The sequence below is a fragment of the Oryza brachyantha genome, chromosome 11 (assembly GCF_000231095.2).
Source record: "Oryza brachyantha chromosome 11, ObraRS2, whole genome shotgun sequence".
Lineage (NCBI taxonomy): Eukaryota > Viridiplantae > Streptophyta > Magnoliopsida > Poales > Poaceae > Oryza > Oryza brachyantha.
Genome location: NC_023173.2, coordinates 16,929,195 through 16,941,634, shown reverse-complemented (window position 1 = coordinate 16,941,634; position 12,440 = coordinate 16,929,195). Strand labels below are relative to the sequence as shown.

At 38.3% G+C, this 12,440-nt stretch overlaps 1 protein-coding gene across 1 annotated transcript; it reads left to right on the top strand.

Annotated features, from left to right (window-relative positions):
- The first annotated feature begins 1,145 nt into the window (after positions 1–1,145).
- LOC102721124 (disease resistance protein RGA2-like) lies at positions 1,146–6,183 on the top strand. The gene is made up of 5 exons (XM_040528587.1): positions 1,146–1,162; positions 1,263–2,106; positions 2,186–3,305; positions 3,472–3,798; positions 6,011–6,183. The coding sequence occupies exons 1-5, from the start codon at positions 1,146–1,148 to the stop codon at positions 6,181–6,183; spliced, it is 2,481 nt and encodes an 826-aa protein (XP_040384521.1).
- Positions 6,184–12,440: the final 6,257 nt, after the last annotated feature.

Sequence of the window (12,440 nt, the reverse complement as noted above, 5' to 3'; positions counted from 1 at the left end):
GGACTCTATTTAAACACTCAACATGGCATGAATTAGCAGCCCCAATCTTGTGGGAAATCTTCCCTTAACGAAATACAAATCTTAATCTTTATTTATTATCTTATCTCCATCGATCTTCGTGAATTCGGACTCTTTTCCAAATTCGACATCTCTTTCCATAGGCACATAATCCCTCTTGTATTCCCTATAAAACTTTATCACCACATGCATTATCCTCTAGCCTTTAATATCCCGCATAATCTTGTGATCCCTAAACATCAACTACTCTCTGCTCAACTCAGATCCATCATGGGCAATACTCTTCCAAAGCCTCAAGCGATATCTACGCATACAACAATAAAGAAACCATATTTTGAGCACAAGTTTGTCCCAACTTGACTCAAATTAGTATAGCAACAATATCGAAACCATCTAGAAGTCAAATCCACGAAGAACAAATCTAAAACCGAAACCGTAAACTCATCAAAAAACACTTATTAAAATCATAAACCGCCAATTTTCCATCATCAAAACTTATAGATCAACTGCTTGATCTTATGATTTAGAGACCACTAATGAACTTGAGTACCCAACCGACAAATGTACATATTCACGGCATACATTTCCACACTTGGTTATTTATTAAATATCATTTGATAATATTGTTTAGGTAAATCTAGTTGCGCAAATGCATTGGTTGTGTTGATAATTTTGATAAATATACCTATGCCCGGACTTCCGTACGTTTGCCCTTAACAAAATAATGGCGATGCCAATATTTTAACGACAAACCAAATGCTGTTATTGTTTGACTACTACGGCCAATAGCTTTATATGGTTTGTTTGAACAATAGATTCCCCTATCGTATCTTGGCTTTCTCGTATATGGAGTTATGGTAAGATTAAATCCTCATCGAAACTTAACTTGCTAATTTTGCTTTACAGACAAGTGGTACCAAGTCAGGTGACGCACCTCCTAATATGTCAAAGTCAAAGTTGAACAACATTCTAGATAAAGATAGAATATATTATCGGTGAAGCTCAGAAAATTTTGACCGTTTTGAACCTAACAAGCCACACTAAGGTTGACGAAAAACAAATTGTGGCAAACAATTCAGGCAGCGCTGTCACTACAATGAAACCTCTTGATGTAGTAATTGGCCGAGATGAAGATCGCGATAAGGTCTTAGCCATGCTTCATGAACAAGAAACTGGTGACAAAAGAGAAGCCAATAGTTCTTTGGCTCATTCGATAATTGGAATCCATGGCATCTCCGGGTCAGGAAAATCAACCCTTGCACAGCATGTTTGTGCCCATGGAAAAAGGACAAGCAGGAAAAGAAGGAAGGCCATTTTGACCTTATTATGTGGGTTCATGTTTCTCAGATCTTTGATGTGGTTGACATTTTCAAAAAGATACTTCAGGAGGCTACAAGGGATTCTTGCCTTGGTTTAAGTAATCTTAACACCCTAGAAGATAAGCTGGAGGCGGCACTTAGTGGAAAGCGGTTCCTCTTGGTACTAGATGATGTCTGGTACAAGATGGGTGAGAATCAAAATGATCTACAGAAGGTAGTTTCTCTATTAAAGGCCGGAGAGGCAGGAAGCAAGATTCTAGCAACCAGTCGAACCGAAGAGGCACTGTTAGCTCTGGGTGCAGTCAAAGAAAAATGTATCCCAATATCTGAAATGGATGACAGTGCCTTCCTTAAACTGTTCATGTATTATGCACTTAAAGGTGTTAGCATAGATGAACAAGATCGAAGGACATTTGAAGCGGTTGGGGCTCAGATTGCAAAAAAGCTGAAGGGGTCACCTCTTGCAGCAACTATTGTGGGAACAAGACTACGTGTTAAACCTCTGAACTATTGGATAAATTTTAATGCTCGGCAACATTTGGGTGATGTGATGGAGTTCTTAAAGTGGAGCTACCAGCACTTCGATAAGGAGGTCAGGCGATGCTTTGCATACTGCTGTATTTTCCCAAGAAGATACCAGTTGAAACGTGATGAGTTAGTTAAACTGTGGGTGGCACAAGGGTTCATAAGTGTAACCAATGGAGAGGAAAAGGAAGATATTGCTCAGCGTCACTTCGACCATTTACTGTCAGCCTTATTTCTGCGGCCAGTATCTGATGATGATAGCATGGGCTCTGTTACATGATTTAGCAAAAGATGTTTCTGGGAATGAATGTTACACAATTCAGAAAGGTTGGACAGGACATCTTCCTCGAGATGTTCGCCATCTTTTCATTGAGATTTACGGTGAAGAGATGATCAGTAAGAAGGTGTTAGAATTGCAAAACTTGCGTACACTCATAATAATTCATACTCAACACGAGGAAGAGTTGCTTGTGGAAGATGTCCTTGAGACTGTGTTCACTAATCTGACTATGTTGCGAGCATTTATACTGAAAGTAGAGGTCAGATCTTTTATGGGAGGTCGACAGATTTCTATCCCGGAATCTATTGGTGATTTATTACACCTGCGCTATTTTTATCTTTCGAAAGCATTGTACAGTAAGGTAACTTTTCCAAGAAGATTTGCTCGGCTTTACCTTATGGAAGTTCTGGATGTTGGATACTCGCAGTGGGGCAAGGTGGCATTCTCCTCAGGTGAAGATACAACTAACCTCATAAACTTGCGTGTCGTGCCCTATGATTCAGAACTTGATTTCCCATTCATTGGAAGGATGGAGTCACTGCAAACTTTACATAAGTTCACTGTAAAGAAGGAAAAGGGACATGAACTATTCCAGCTGAAGAAACTAAACAAGGTTCGACACGTTCTGAAAATTGATGGGCTTGAAAATGTTCTGACCAAAGAGGACGCTCAACAAGCTGAACTGCATGAAAAGGCATGCATCAGAGGGCTGATACTGACCTGGAGTCCCAGTGGTGATATGAGCCTCCAGGAACAAGATCTCCAATCAGAAGTAATTCAGGCCCTTGGGCCGCCAACACACCTTCAAATACTTGCAATCGAAGGCTACAAGGGTTCAAGTTATCCCAGCTGGATGACGGGTGATGGTCCAGAGGTCCTAATGTGCCTGCGAGACCTTCTGCTCATCGACTGCACTGAACTGGCATCTATTCCTGAGCATAGTGTGCTTTTCAAGTATCTACATGCACTCGAGGCTATTAGATGCAATTGGCGCTGCTTTCCCGACAACATGGAGCACCTCAACTCACTCGTGAAATTGGGAATACAGAGTTGCAATGAAATTCTATCACTTCCAACACTGCCCCAGTCTCTGAAGAAATTGAAGATAAAGGAATGCGAGCAACTTGAGTCACTTCCAACGATTCCAGTCTCTTCAGAAATTGGTAATACAACATTGCAATCAAATTTTATCACTTCCGACTCTGCCCCAGTTTCTCGAGAAACTGATAATAGAGGCATGCGATATACTTGAGTCGCTTCCAACAATTCCCGAGTCTCTTCAGATATTGGAAATAAAATATTGCAATGCAATTCTATCACTTCCAACAGTGCCCCAGTCTCTGAAGGTATTGATTATAGAGGAATGCAAGAATCTAATGTCTCTTCCAACACTGCCTGAATCTCTGGGGACATTGGTGATATCATTTTGCTCGATTGATTTGCCTTCAACACTGCCGCAGTCTCTGAAGAAACTGATGTTACACGGGTTTTCGAAAATTGATCTTTCAACAATTCCTCCTTCTCTGGAACACTTTGATGTCTTAACCCACGATCAGGAGTTCGCAACATCGTGCAAGACAGATGGTCATGAAAATTGGGAAAAGATCCGCCACATTCCCGAAACAAATATTCGATACGAAGAATTTTATCGTGAAGGTAATTATTTTGATCCCCTTGATTGTTGCCTTCGGTTCCCATCTGTTCACTTGGATCACAAAAATATTAATAATTCTGCTCACACAAACGTGCTGTTTTAGACGTATATTAACTCAAACTTTTAAATTGAGCGGATTTTTATGATCATTGAGAAAATACCTTGAGATAGGTATCTTCATGTATCGAAGTTTATACTATATAATGCACCAACTGATTTTAATAATTCTTCGTGATTCATTCATCATTATTCGAATTCGACGGCTAAAATTATCTTCGCAAGATCAGACAACCAGGATAAATTCTAACTCTTCTTACACAAACTTTCTATATATCATAGACTTCTAAATTAAAAATTACCTTACCAATCATACAGCGTCCACATGTTAGAAATTATCTTTCCAATTAGTGGAAACAAGGCAAGCACTTTTTATATATTAAAGATTTCATATAAAAATAAGTATATAAATTTTCAATTATAAAGTTTCTATAAATATGAAATATATACATTTAGCATTAAAGTTCAATCACAATATAGGTGTGGCTGGCATAGTAGCACAAGCCGACATGAAACATCGTTAGAACACTGACAATGAAGTTTGTGTTCATCACTATGTCATAGTTGTACTCATCTTCAGATCGATCAAGTTTCCAGACCATTATTTTTGGACATCCAAACGACCAAACTAACAATAATATCAGAGATAAAACTAACAATAATATCAACGCTAAATCTCTGTTAATAGGTATGAGTATTTGGGGTTCTAAAAATATTCTGTTGGAACTATCCTTTTATATGAAATAAGTAATTTTTTGATTATTCAAAATGATGAATCATTGTATAGTATTTTTTTAATCATTGAAGGTTATGTACACCTTATGATAATTATGAATTGGAAACACAACCGTGAAAACATCACTAGTAATATCACTTTGTTAAATACTATGTGATATTTTTCTTGAACTGAAAAGAACCCGCGTGATAAATATTTGTTAGGTAATGTACAATTTATTAATATTTGAATTAAAATATCTTTTTGTGTAATACAAGGAGACAATGAAAATTGTTTTTAAACTTAGAAAAAATTAGACTTTGAACTACTCATTATTTGAGAGTTGCACCATCATTTTGTTCATTTGATATATACAAACATTAACATTTTTTATTTATTACAAGGAGATGGAAAGCTGTATGGTCATTATAAAGTAGGTTTTTTAAAATTTAGCTCTAGATAGTTTAAGTTTTGTGTTAATATAAGATATTGTAAATAAATTATTTAATTAAAATTATCCTTGAAGGGCGTAAATTTGATCATGTAGTGATTCTAAAATTATTGTATGAATTTGCTATTGCAAGGTTTCTAAAATTAGTTTATAAATTTGGCCTTGTAAGTTCTAAAATTACCGTCCAAACATGAAAATTACAATTAAAATATATGCTAGCCTATAATTAATTATTCAAATCTACAATAGTTACCATTAACTGATGTTTTGCTGCTACTTTGTCAAAGTTATGTAGATGATCATAGTAACAAATGTTGATAGACAAACAACTTTGAAAATATGGTTTATGTGATTTGTGTTGAAAGAGATTAGGATATCTTGTTTGCATTAGTAAATTGAGCTATAGCATTAGCATGCATATAAAAGTCGTATTATAAGACACCAAAGTTTTATATTAGAAAATATGATACCCCAAATTATCTTTTATAGTATGGTAATATTGCTCTATCTCTCTAAATATTTGGATTGGACAAATGAAAATCATAGCTGTAATTTAATATTAATTTATTTAAATATTTAGATTTAATGCGTGAAAATCATGTATGTAATTTCTTCTTATTTTTTTTCTGAAAATCTTTGTGTTATATTGTAAGACATGAAACTTTATGGTCGTTGAGAAGTTACTAAATTATTTGGAGATTTATTTTAGTCCAACGAAAAGTACCTTAAGTTACATGTACCTTACCGTATCAAATTATTTTTGATCGTTAGATCTAACAATATCCATCTTGCTCAGCTAGATCCAATGGTGAAAAACGATTTAATACCGTGAGGTACCAGTATTTTAGGGTACTTTTTGTTGGACCGGAGCAAATCTCAATTATTTGACACCACACTTGTAATTGAGCAGTATAGAAATATCAACTTTTTTTTACAGTAACCGTGTAACTGTTTGGAAATTAATGCTTTCTTGATATGGCCTGTCAAATAGATGATGAGGACGAAGAAGGGCTGGAAGACGATGAAGACGACGACTCATATGTGGACGACGAAGAAGAAGACGATGATGTCCCATTGGGAGAAGATCAAGAAGTCGATGTCCCATCGGAAGACGGCCAAGAAGATGATGTGCCATCGGAAGACGACCAAGACGATGAATCATGACCCAAACTGCAGCAGTGCCAGACCTATATATGGTCTGTGGGTAAACTGGATCTCTGCAGGATCGTTGGTGGATTTATGTCTTTTTGTCTTTCTTTTTCTGTTAGTGTTAAACTTGCCTGTTTGAGTTTGTCAAGTAGTTAGTTGGTCAGCTAGTTTCATTCCCTCGTTTTTCGTTGTGATCGGTTGAGCTTGACGTGTGCACGTTCACACGGAGCACGTCAATCGGCCGGAATCTGGCGTCTGGGATGGCATTCGCCGTATAGGATTCGTGTCCGATCTAACCGGGCCGTATAAAAGGCGCAGAGAAAACCGAAAAGCTGCTAAGTTGTTCGCAGCACAAATTCTTGTGTTCGTTATGTGTTCAGTTTACCAGCTCGTGTGTATTCCACAACTCGCCTGAGTAGTTGCCTGTGAGTCCTGTCATTTTCCCTTCCTTCTTTAGAAAGACAATGGCGTGCCTTTTAACATGGTTTTCACGCTTTCGCATCTTAAATAATTTGTTCACTGCGAACTGGATGCTGTGAATCTGGTAAACCACAAATAGTGTATAATGTGAGAGCATTTTTCCCATCTTTAAATAGATACCATGAGGTACTACTGTTTTCTGTGTAAAATTAGTACCTCACCACATAAAAAACAGCGATACCTCAGGGTACCTTCTAAAGGATGGGAAAAATGCTCATAATGTGACTATCGAGACTGATGAAGGTAAACAGTTGATATATGAAAATCGGGCAGCTTGTCGCCATCTTGGTTTTGTGACTGCTGAAGGCCATTTTGAACGGTGGCCTTGAAACTGTTGAAAGGAAGGAGGCACCTGGTGAAGCCAATCTTGATGGCAAACAACTTGGACTAGGATGGAATGATCATAGCTGCAACCTAGGATGGTAATTTTCCCCGAGGGGCCAGGGCCTCGCCCTTACGGGGGTGGGGGCGGGGAGCATTTTGGTCCCGTAGGGATTCGGGACTGAGGCCAGGGCCGCGGGAGAGTATACACCCGCGGGGACCCGAGGAGGTCTTATAAACTTTAGAACTAGCAATTTATGGCCCAATAAGAGTAAAAGCCCATTAAAATATGGAGCAAACCCTAATACTCTACGCTCTCACCCCTGTCTCTCCCCCTCACATTTCTGGTGGTGGTGGCGGGTGCGGCGGCGAGGCGAGGCAGTCAACCGTGTGTTGACGTCAAAATATGAACGTTGACATGTCACACACGAAGGCTTGGGAGTCAATCTTAGACAGCTCTAGTGCATGACCTAAATCTTAGAATGCGCGGGCGTGCCAGTCAGTTTGATCTTGCAACTGACAAGATGAACAGTAAAACAAGCCGATCGGCTATCGAGCCGATAGGTAACTAAAAATCCAGTCAATCAGATATTGATGCTGCAACAGTTAGCCGATAGGATAAATGATCGGCTATAAAAAGCTCGGATCGGCTAGAAACTTGGTAGAAATAGAGTTAAATTAAATGTTAGACCACCGTAATCAGCCGAGTTACTTATTAATCTTAGTCGATCGGACAAGGCCCTATAACCAGATCGAACTAGACGTGCAGAGATTAGACTTAACCAAGACAGTATGTAGTCGAGCACGATATGATTATAGAAAACATGAAGATCGATAAGACTAATAAATAAACCGACGAATTACTTGGAATAGACAATGAACCATATGTTACGATCAGCTAAAACCAATTTGCATGTAATCCTCATAAGCCGATGCAACATAAATAACTACCGATCTAACTAAATCAAGTCGATTGGTATAAAAATAATGCAGTAAGACAATCGGCTGCTCTCTTGATATAGATATAATAAACATGTAGATCGGCAAAGATCATCGGTTATAGACGGCGGACAAACAGTCAAGATCTATAAAATATCTAGCCCAGATTGCTAAGAATAATCATAGAAGATCGGACCCAACTGAGACAGTTCAAGATTACGCCTAGCAATGTTAGGCTAAATACTAAACAGATCTAGATTGCTATCAGGCCAATGAGCCGATGACTGGTAACTTACCGGCTGTTACTCCGATAAAACAATGAACAAAATGCATCGATCTGATATAACCATCTAACAAACACAATCTACTAGATCGGATGTAACCGAGACAGTACTAGATTGAATATGTCAAATAGCGAATATCAAACCAACATAGATCGTCCAAAGTGGTCGACCAGATCAACTCAAAACACGAAAGTGATCTAAGTTGAAACTGATATGATAACTAGCAATCGCGCAACTAGATTAGAAGATCAGACCGAACCGAGACAGTTCTAATCTAGCTGAACGATTACCGTGGCCCGGTGGAACGATGGACTTACCCCTCCGTTGGAGATCAAAGCTATGCAGCCCCGCGTCAGGTGCCAAGTTCCGCCGGAGTTGAAACCTCGGACAAGAGGGTGGCGATGCGCTAAAATTTGTTGATCTAATTGATGTGTGATGATTTACAATGACCCGGGGCATATATATTTATACCCTCGGGTGGGTAGTAATCCGTGTCGGACACGACTCCTAATAGATAAAAAGAAATAACAAACTCTATCTCTAACACGGCACAGTTTCTAGTAGATAAAAGAAACAAACAAGTCCCGATCGGACTCTAATCCCTTAGAGATAAAATCCTAATTAACTCTAACTAGATAAAATCATGCTGCCAAGCCTTGGGTCTTCACGATTCCCTGTTAAATTCGGTCTCTTCTGGATAAAATCTCTACCGGCGATTGCACATTTTCTTATCCGAATCCAATACGGAAATTTACTAAATTTTGGTGTTAACACCACGGGACAGGGCGGCGCAGCGGCTCAAGGGCAGCGCGGCGACGCTGGTTGGTGACCCGGGGTGGCAGGGTAGCTAGGCAGCGAGACGGAGCGGTGGGGCGGCTAGCAGCGGGACGGAGCGGCGCAGGCTGGCGGCGGCCCGAGGGCAGCACGACAACGCTAGGCGGTGACCCAGGGCGGCAGGGGAGCTAGGCGGCGCGGCGGCCGGCGTCGATTCCCTCTACAATGACAGTGAGTTGCCTGATCACCTCCTCTCTCTTTGACTATTTCTTGTGGGGCGACAGGGCCCCAACCAGGGTTGGGGATCCGCCGGGGTCGGAGCCAGGGAAGAAAATAGCTCTGATTTCATTTTCAGGGCCGGGCCGAGAGAGAACTTTGGGGGTTGGGGCTAGGGCAGTTCTTGCCCCGACCCGCCCCGTTTGCAACCCTATGCAGTCCTGATGCTGAAGCAGAGGTACCTCTAAATTCTCTCACTTGTCAACAGTCATACCATCTGGTCTAGCCCTCAATGCTTTCCGAACACAACTTGGGTAAGAATAGCTTTCATCTGAATCTACTATATGCTGAATGCAAGTAGCAGAAAAAATCTCCAAAAATTTGAAGAATAAATTAGGACTGGTAATATGGTTGATGTGAGCTTAGCCAATTCGCCGGAAAAGTCACTGGACAGAAAAAAAAATTGTGGCCTTCGCCCATCCGGGGAGATTGCAATACTCCAAATCTTGGGTTTCAGGTCACATGTATTTTTGTTTATATTTCTATTTATATCTAAATTTTAAATTTACACGAAATCTATTCCGCGCATGCTGGAACGTCTTACAGCGAGACGACTTTACAACCGTACATTAAATCCTTGCGCCCGTTGGTTCACTGACACGTGGCATCACGACTTAACTCACTCAACCCACTCAACCCACGCAACGAAAATCGGACAGAAAAACATGGTACACCATTTTTTTCTTCTTATGAAAATTTCTCTTAACCCATCCGATTTACGATCCAATTATACCATTACGTTCGTAACAATTAAATCTTTATAAGAAGATCTCACGTGATTATGTTTTTATAAAAAAAATACAAATTACTTTTATAATATACCTATATTACTTTTAGATTTCATTAAATTACTTCGTAGTCATAAAAGTAAAGTTAGTAAAGCCCGAAAGCAATTTATATATTATAGATGTAACTTAAAATAAAAGGTAAGTAACATGTTAAGGCAATTAAAGAAATCTATTGTGGGGTAAGAACATAATGTTTACCTAAAAATTAGATTTAATCAACATATCTAAAAACATATCTAAAAATTAGATGTAATCGGATCGTCGATCGGATGAGTAGTTTAAGAGAAAATTGTATTTAAAGCATTTAAATTATATGTCATGTTTTGGAGAGAAGATACACTCTAGTCTTTTGCATGGCTATGTGGGTCGGCTGTGCTAGCAAAAAAAAAAAAACAAGCATGTTGTATGGTGCAATTTCTAGAAAGGTACGTGCTGAAGGGGCGTGTAATACTATTTTTGACAAGTAGAGCTAGGTCGCACGTTAGGACTAAACTGCATACGCTCTCGCAGTAGCTACGTACTTAAATTTAAAGCTGATTTTAGACTTTTTTATCTTATGCTTTAACGATCACCAACAATACGTATATAAAAAGTTATTTATAAATTATTTTTAAATCATTAACTAACAGTTTTATTTATATTTCTGAATAGGGATGTGTTGCATGGTGGGTCAACAGAATGGCCACATCCCCACTTTTTACCTTCGTCAGTTTCTATTTGAAACGCGTACCGGCGTGCACTGCAGACGCAGCCGGTGATGGGTGCGCGCGCGATTAGTTTAGGCGTAAAGTATACGCATATGTATATATATAAACTTTACAAGTATAAATTTTAGAGTTTTTTTATTATTTTTAAAAAAACTAGTAATTTATTCGTGCTAACGCAACGGTAATATTTGGTAATATACGTACAGTGCAAGTCATAAGAACATTTTAGGAATATGCATCTTCAGAACAAATATTTTAAACATGAAATGTACTCTAGTTGTTCAATATTGTAACGTGTACTCCAGCAATAACAGTTGAGACATATCAGACATATGATGTTTGAATTAGTACTCACAATGTGGTTTTTGAATATTTCTAGAAAAAAAGCTTGAGTACAAGGAAAGGAACAGGGGCCATAGCTCTGAGCATTTCTGAAAATGCATGTGCTTTAGGTCTTGATTTATGACCGAGAACATGGTAAACTAAAGAAAATAAAGCAGAGAAAGTAAATGTGCATTTCAGTGCTGCTGATCTTTTTGCATTACAGTAAGAAAATAAAATGCCACATTATATAATATGATATCCAATAAGCAAATTCCAGATATCCTACTCGAGACAAATTTAGGTTGCCCCCATTTTTTACAGAGAAGTTCCAAAACTTTGATGTAATTGTATCGATACAACATTTCTTATGGGAGCTTCTAGCCTGCAAAAGTAAGGGTATTCACAAGTTACTACGCTATCTTAAGATGCAATAAAGACCATTTACATTAGCAACATACTTAAACGTGGAATCTAAAGCATCTAGAATCTTGACTAATGTAGTCCAATATAGAAAGGACGTTAAAAAATAAAGTGCACTACTTAAAAGGTTAGTGTCAGGAATGTACATCTATTTGGTATTTCCTGCTAGAAAATTTCAACGACTAACAAACTGCCGAAAAAGAACAAAATCGAGTGAGGGTACATGAAGATTTGGCATTTCAGTACTTCACCTTATTCCATCAGAGACTATACATGAAGTCATACTTCATGTTAGAGTTATCTAAGCTTTGAAAATTTCTTATTCTCACAGCAACAAATCATTGTTAGCAATTCAACTGACACCATGATAGACAAAAAATGCCTGCTAGGAATGAAAATTTCCAAATTTATTTTCGCTAACAAAGCATTGAATAAAATGCAAGGTACTGGAAGAGGAATAAGCCTATACCTGCGGGTTGTTTCAAGTCCTAAAGAAACACGGGCACTTAAAAAATCTTAAGTTTTGGGGTCAAACAAAATCAACGGTGCATTGAATTGTTATTGTAAGTTGGTGATTTGTTTATAAACTTAACTTAGAACAATACAAAAACTAAAATGATTCGGTATATGAAAGTAGGGAGTATTGTTGTGTGACAGTGTAAGATTATACATCACTGCTACTCCCTTCGGTTTTAAATATTGACACGGTTGTTTTTACACATATTTACCATTTATTTTGTTGTAAAATATTTTTTTATTATGAGTACTTTATGCATAACTTCAGTCCAAGTTTGAACAACTCTGGAACAGTTTTTAGTTATACACCTATTATAATTTCTTCTGAATTTATTCATATCAACTAGAGGGATAGACAAAAAACATAGCCTAGTTCAAAATTGAGTAGGCCTTGCCCATTTAATGCCCTTCAGGCAGATTACCGATTGAATAGAGTCTGTATC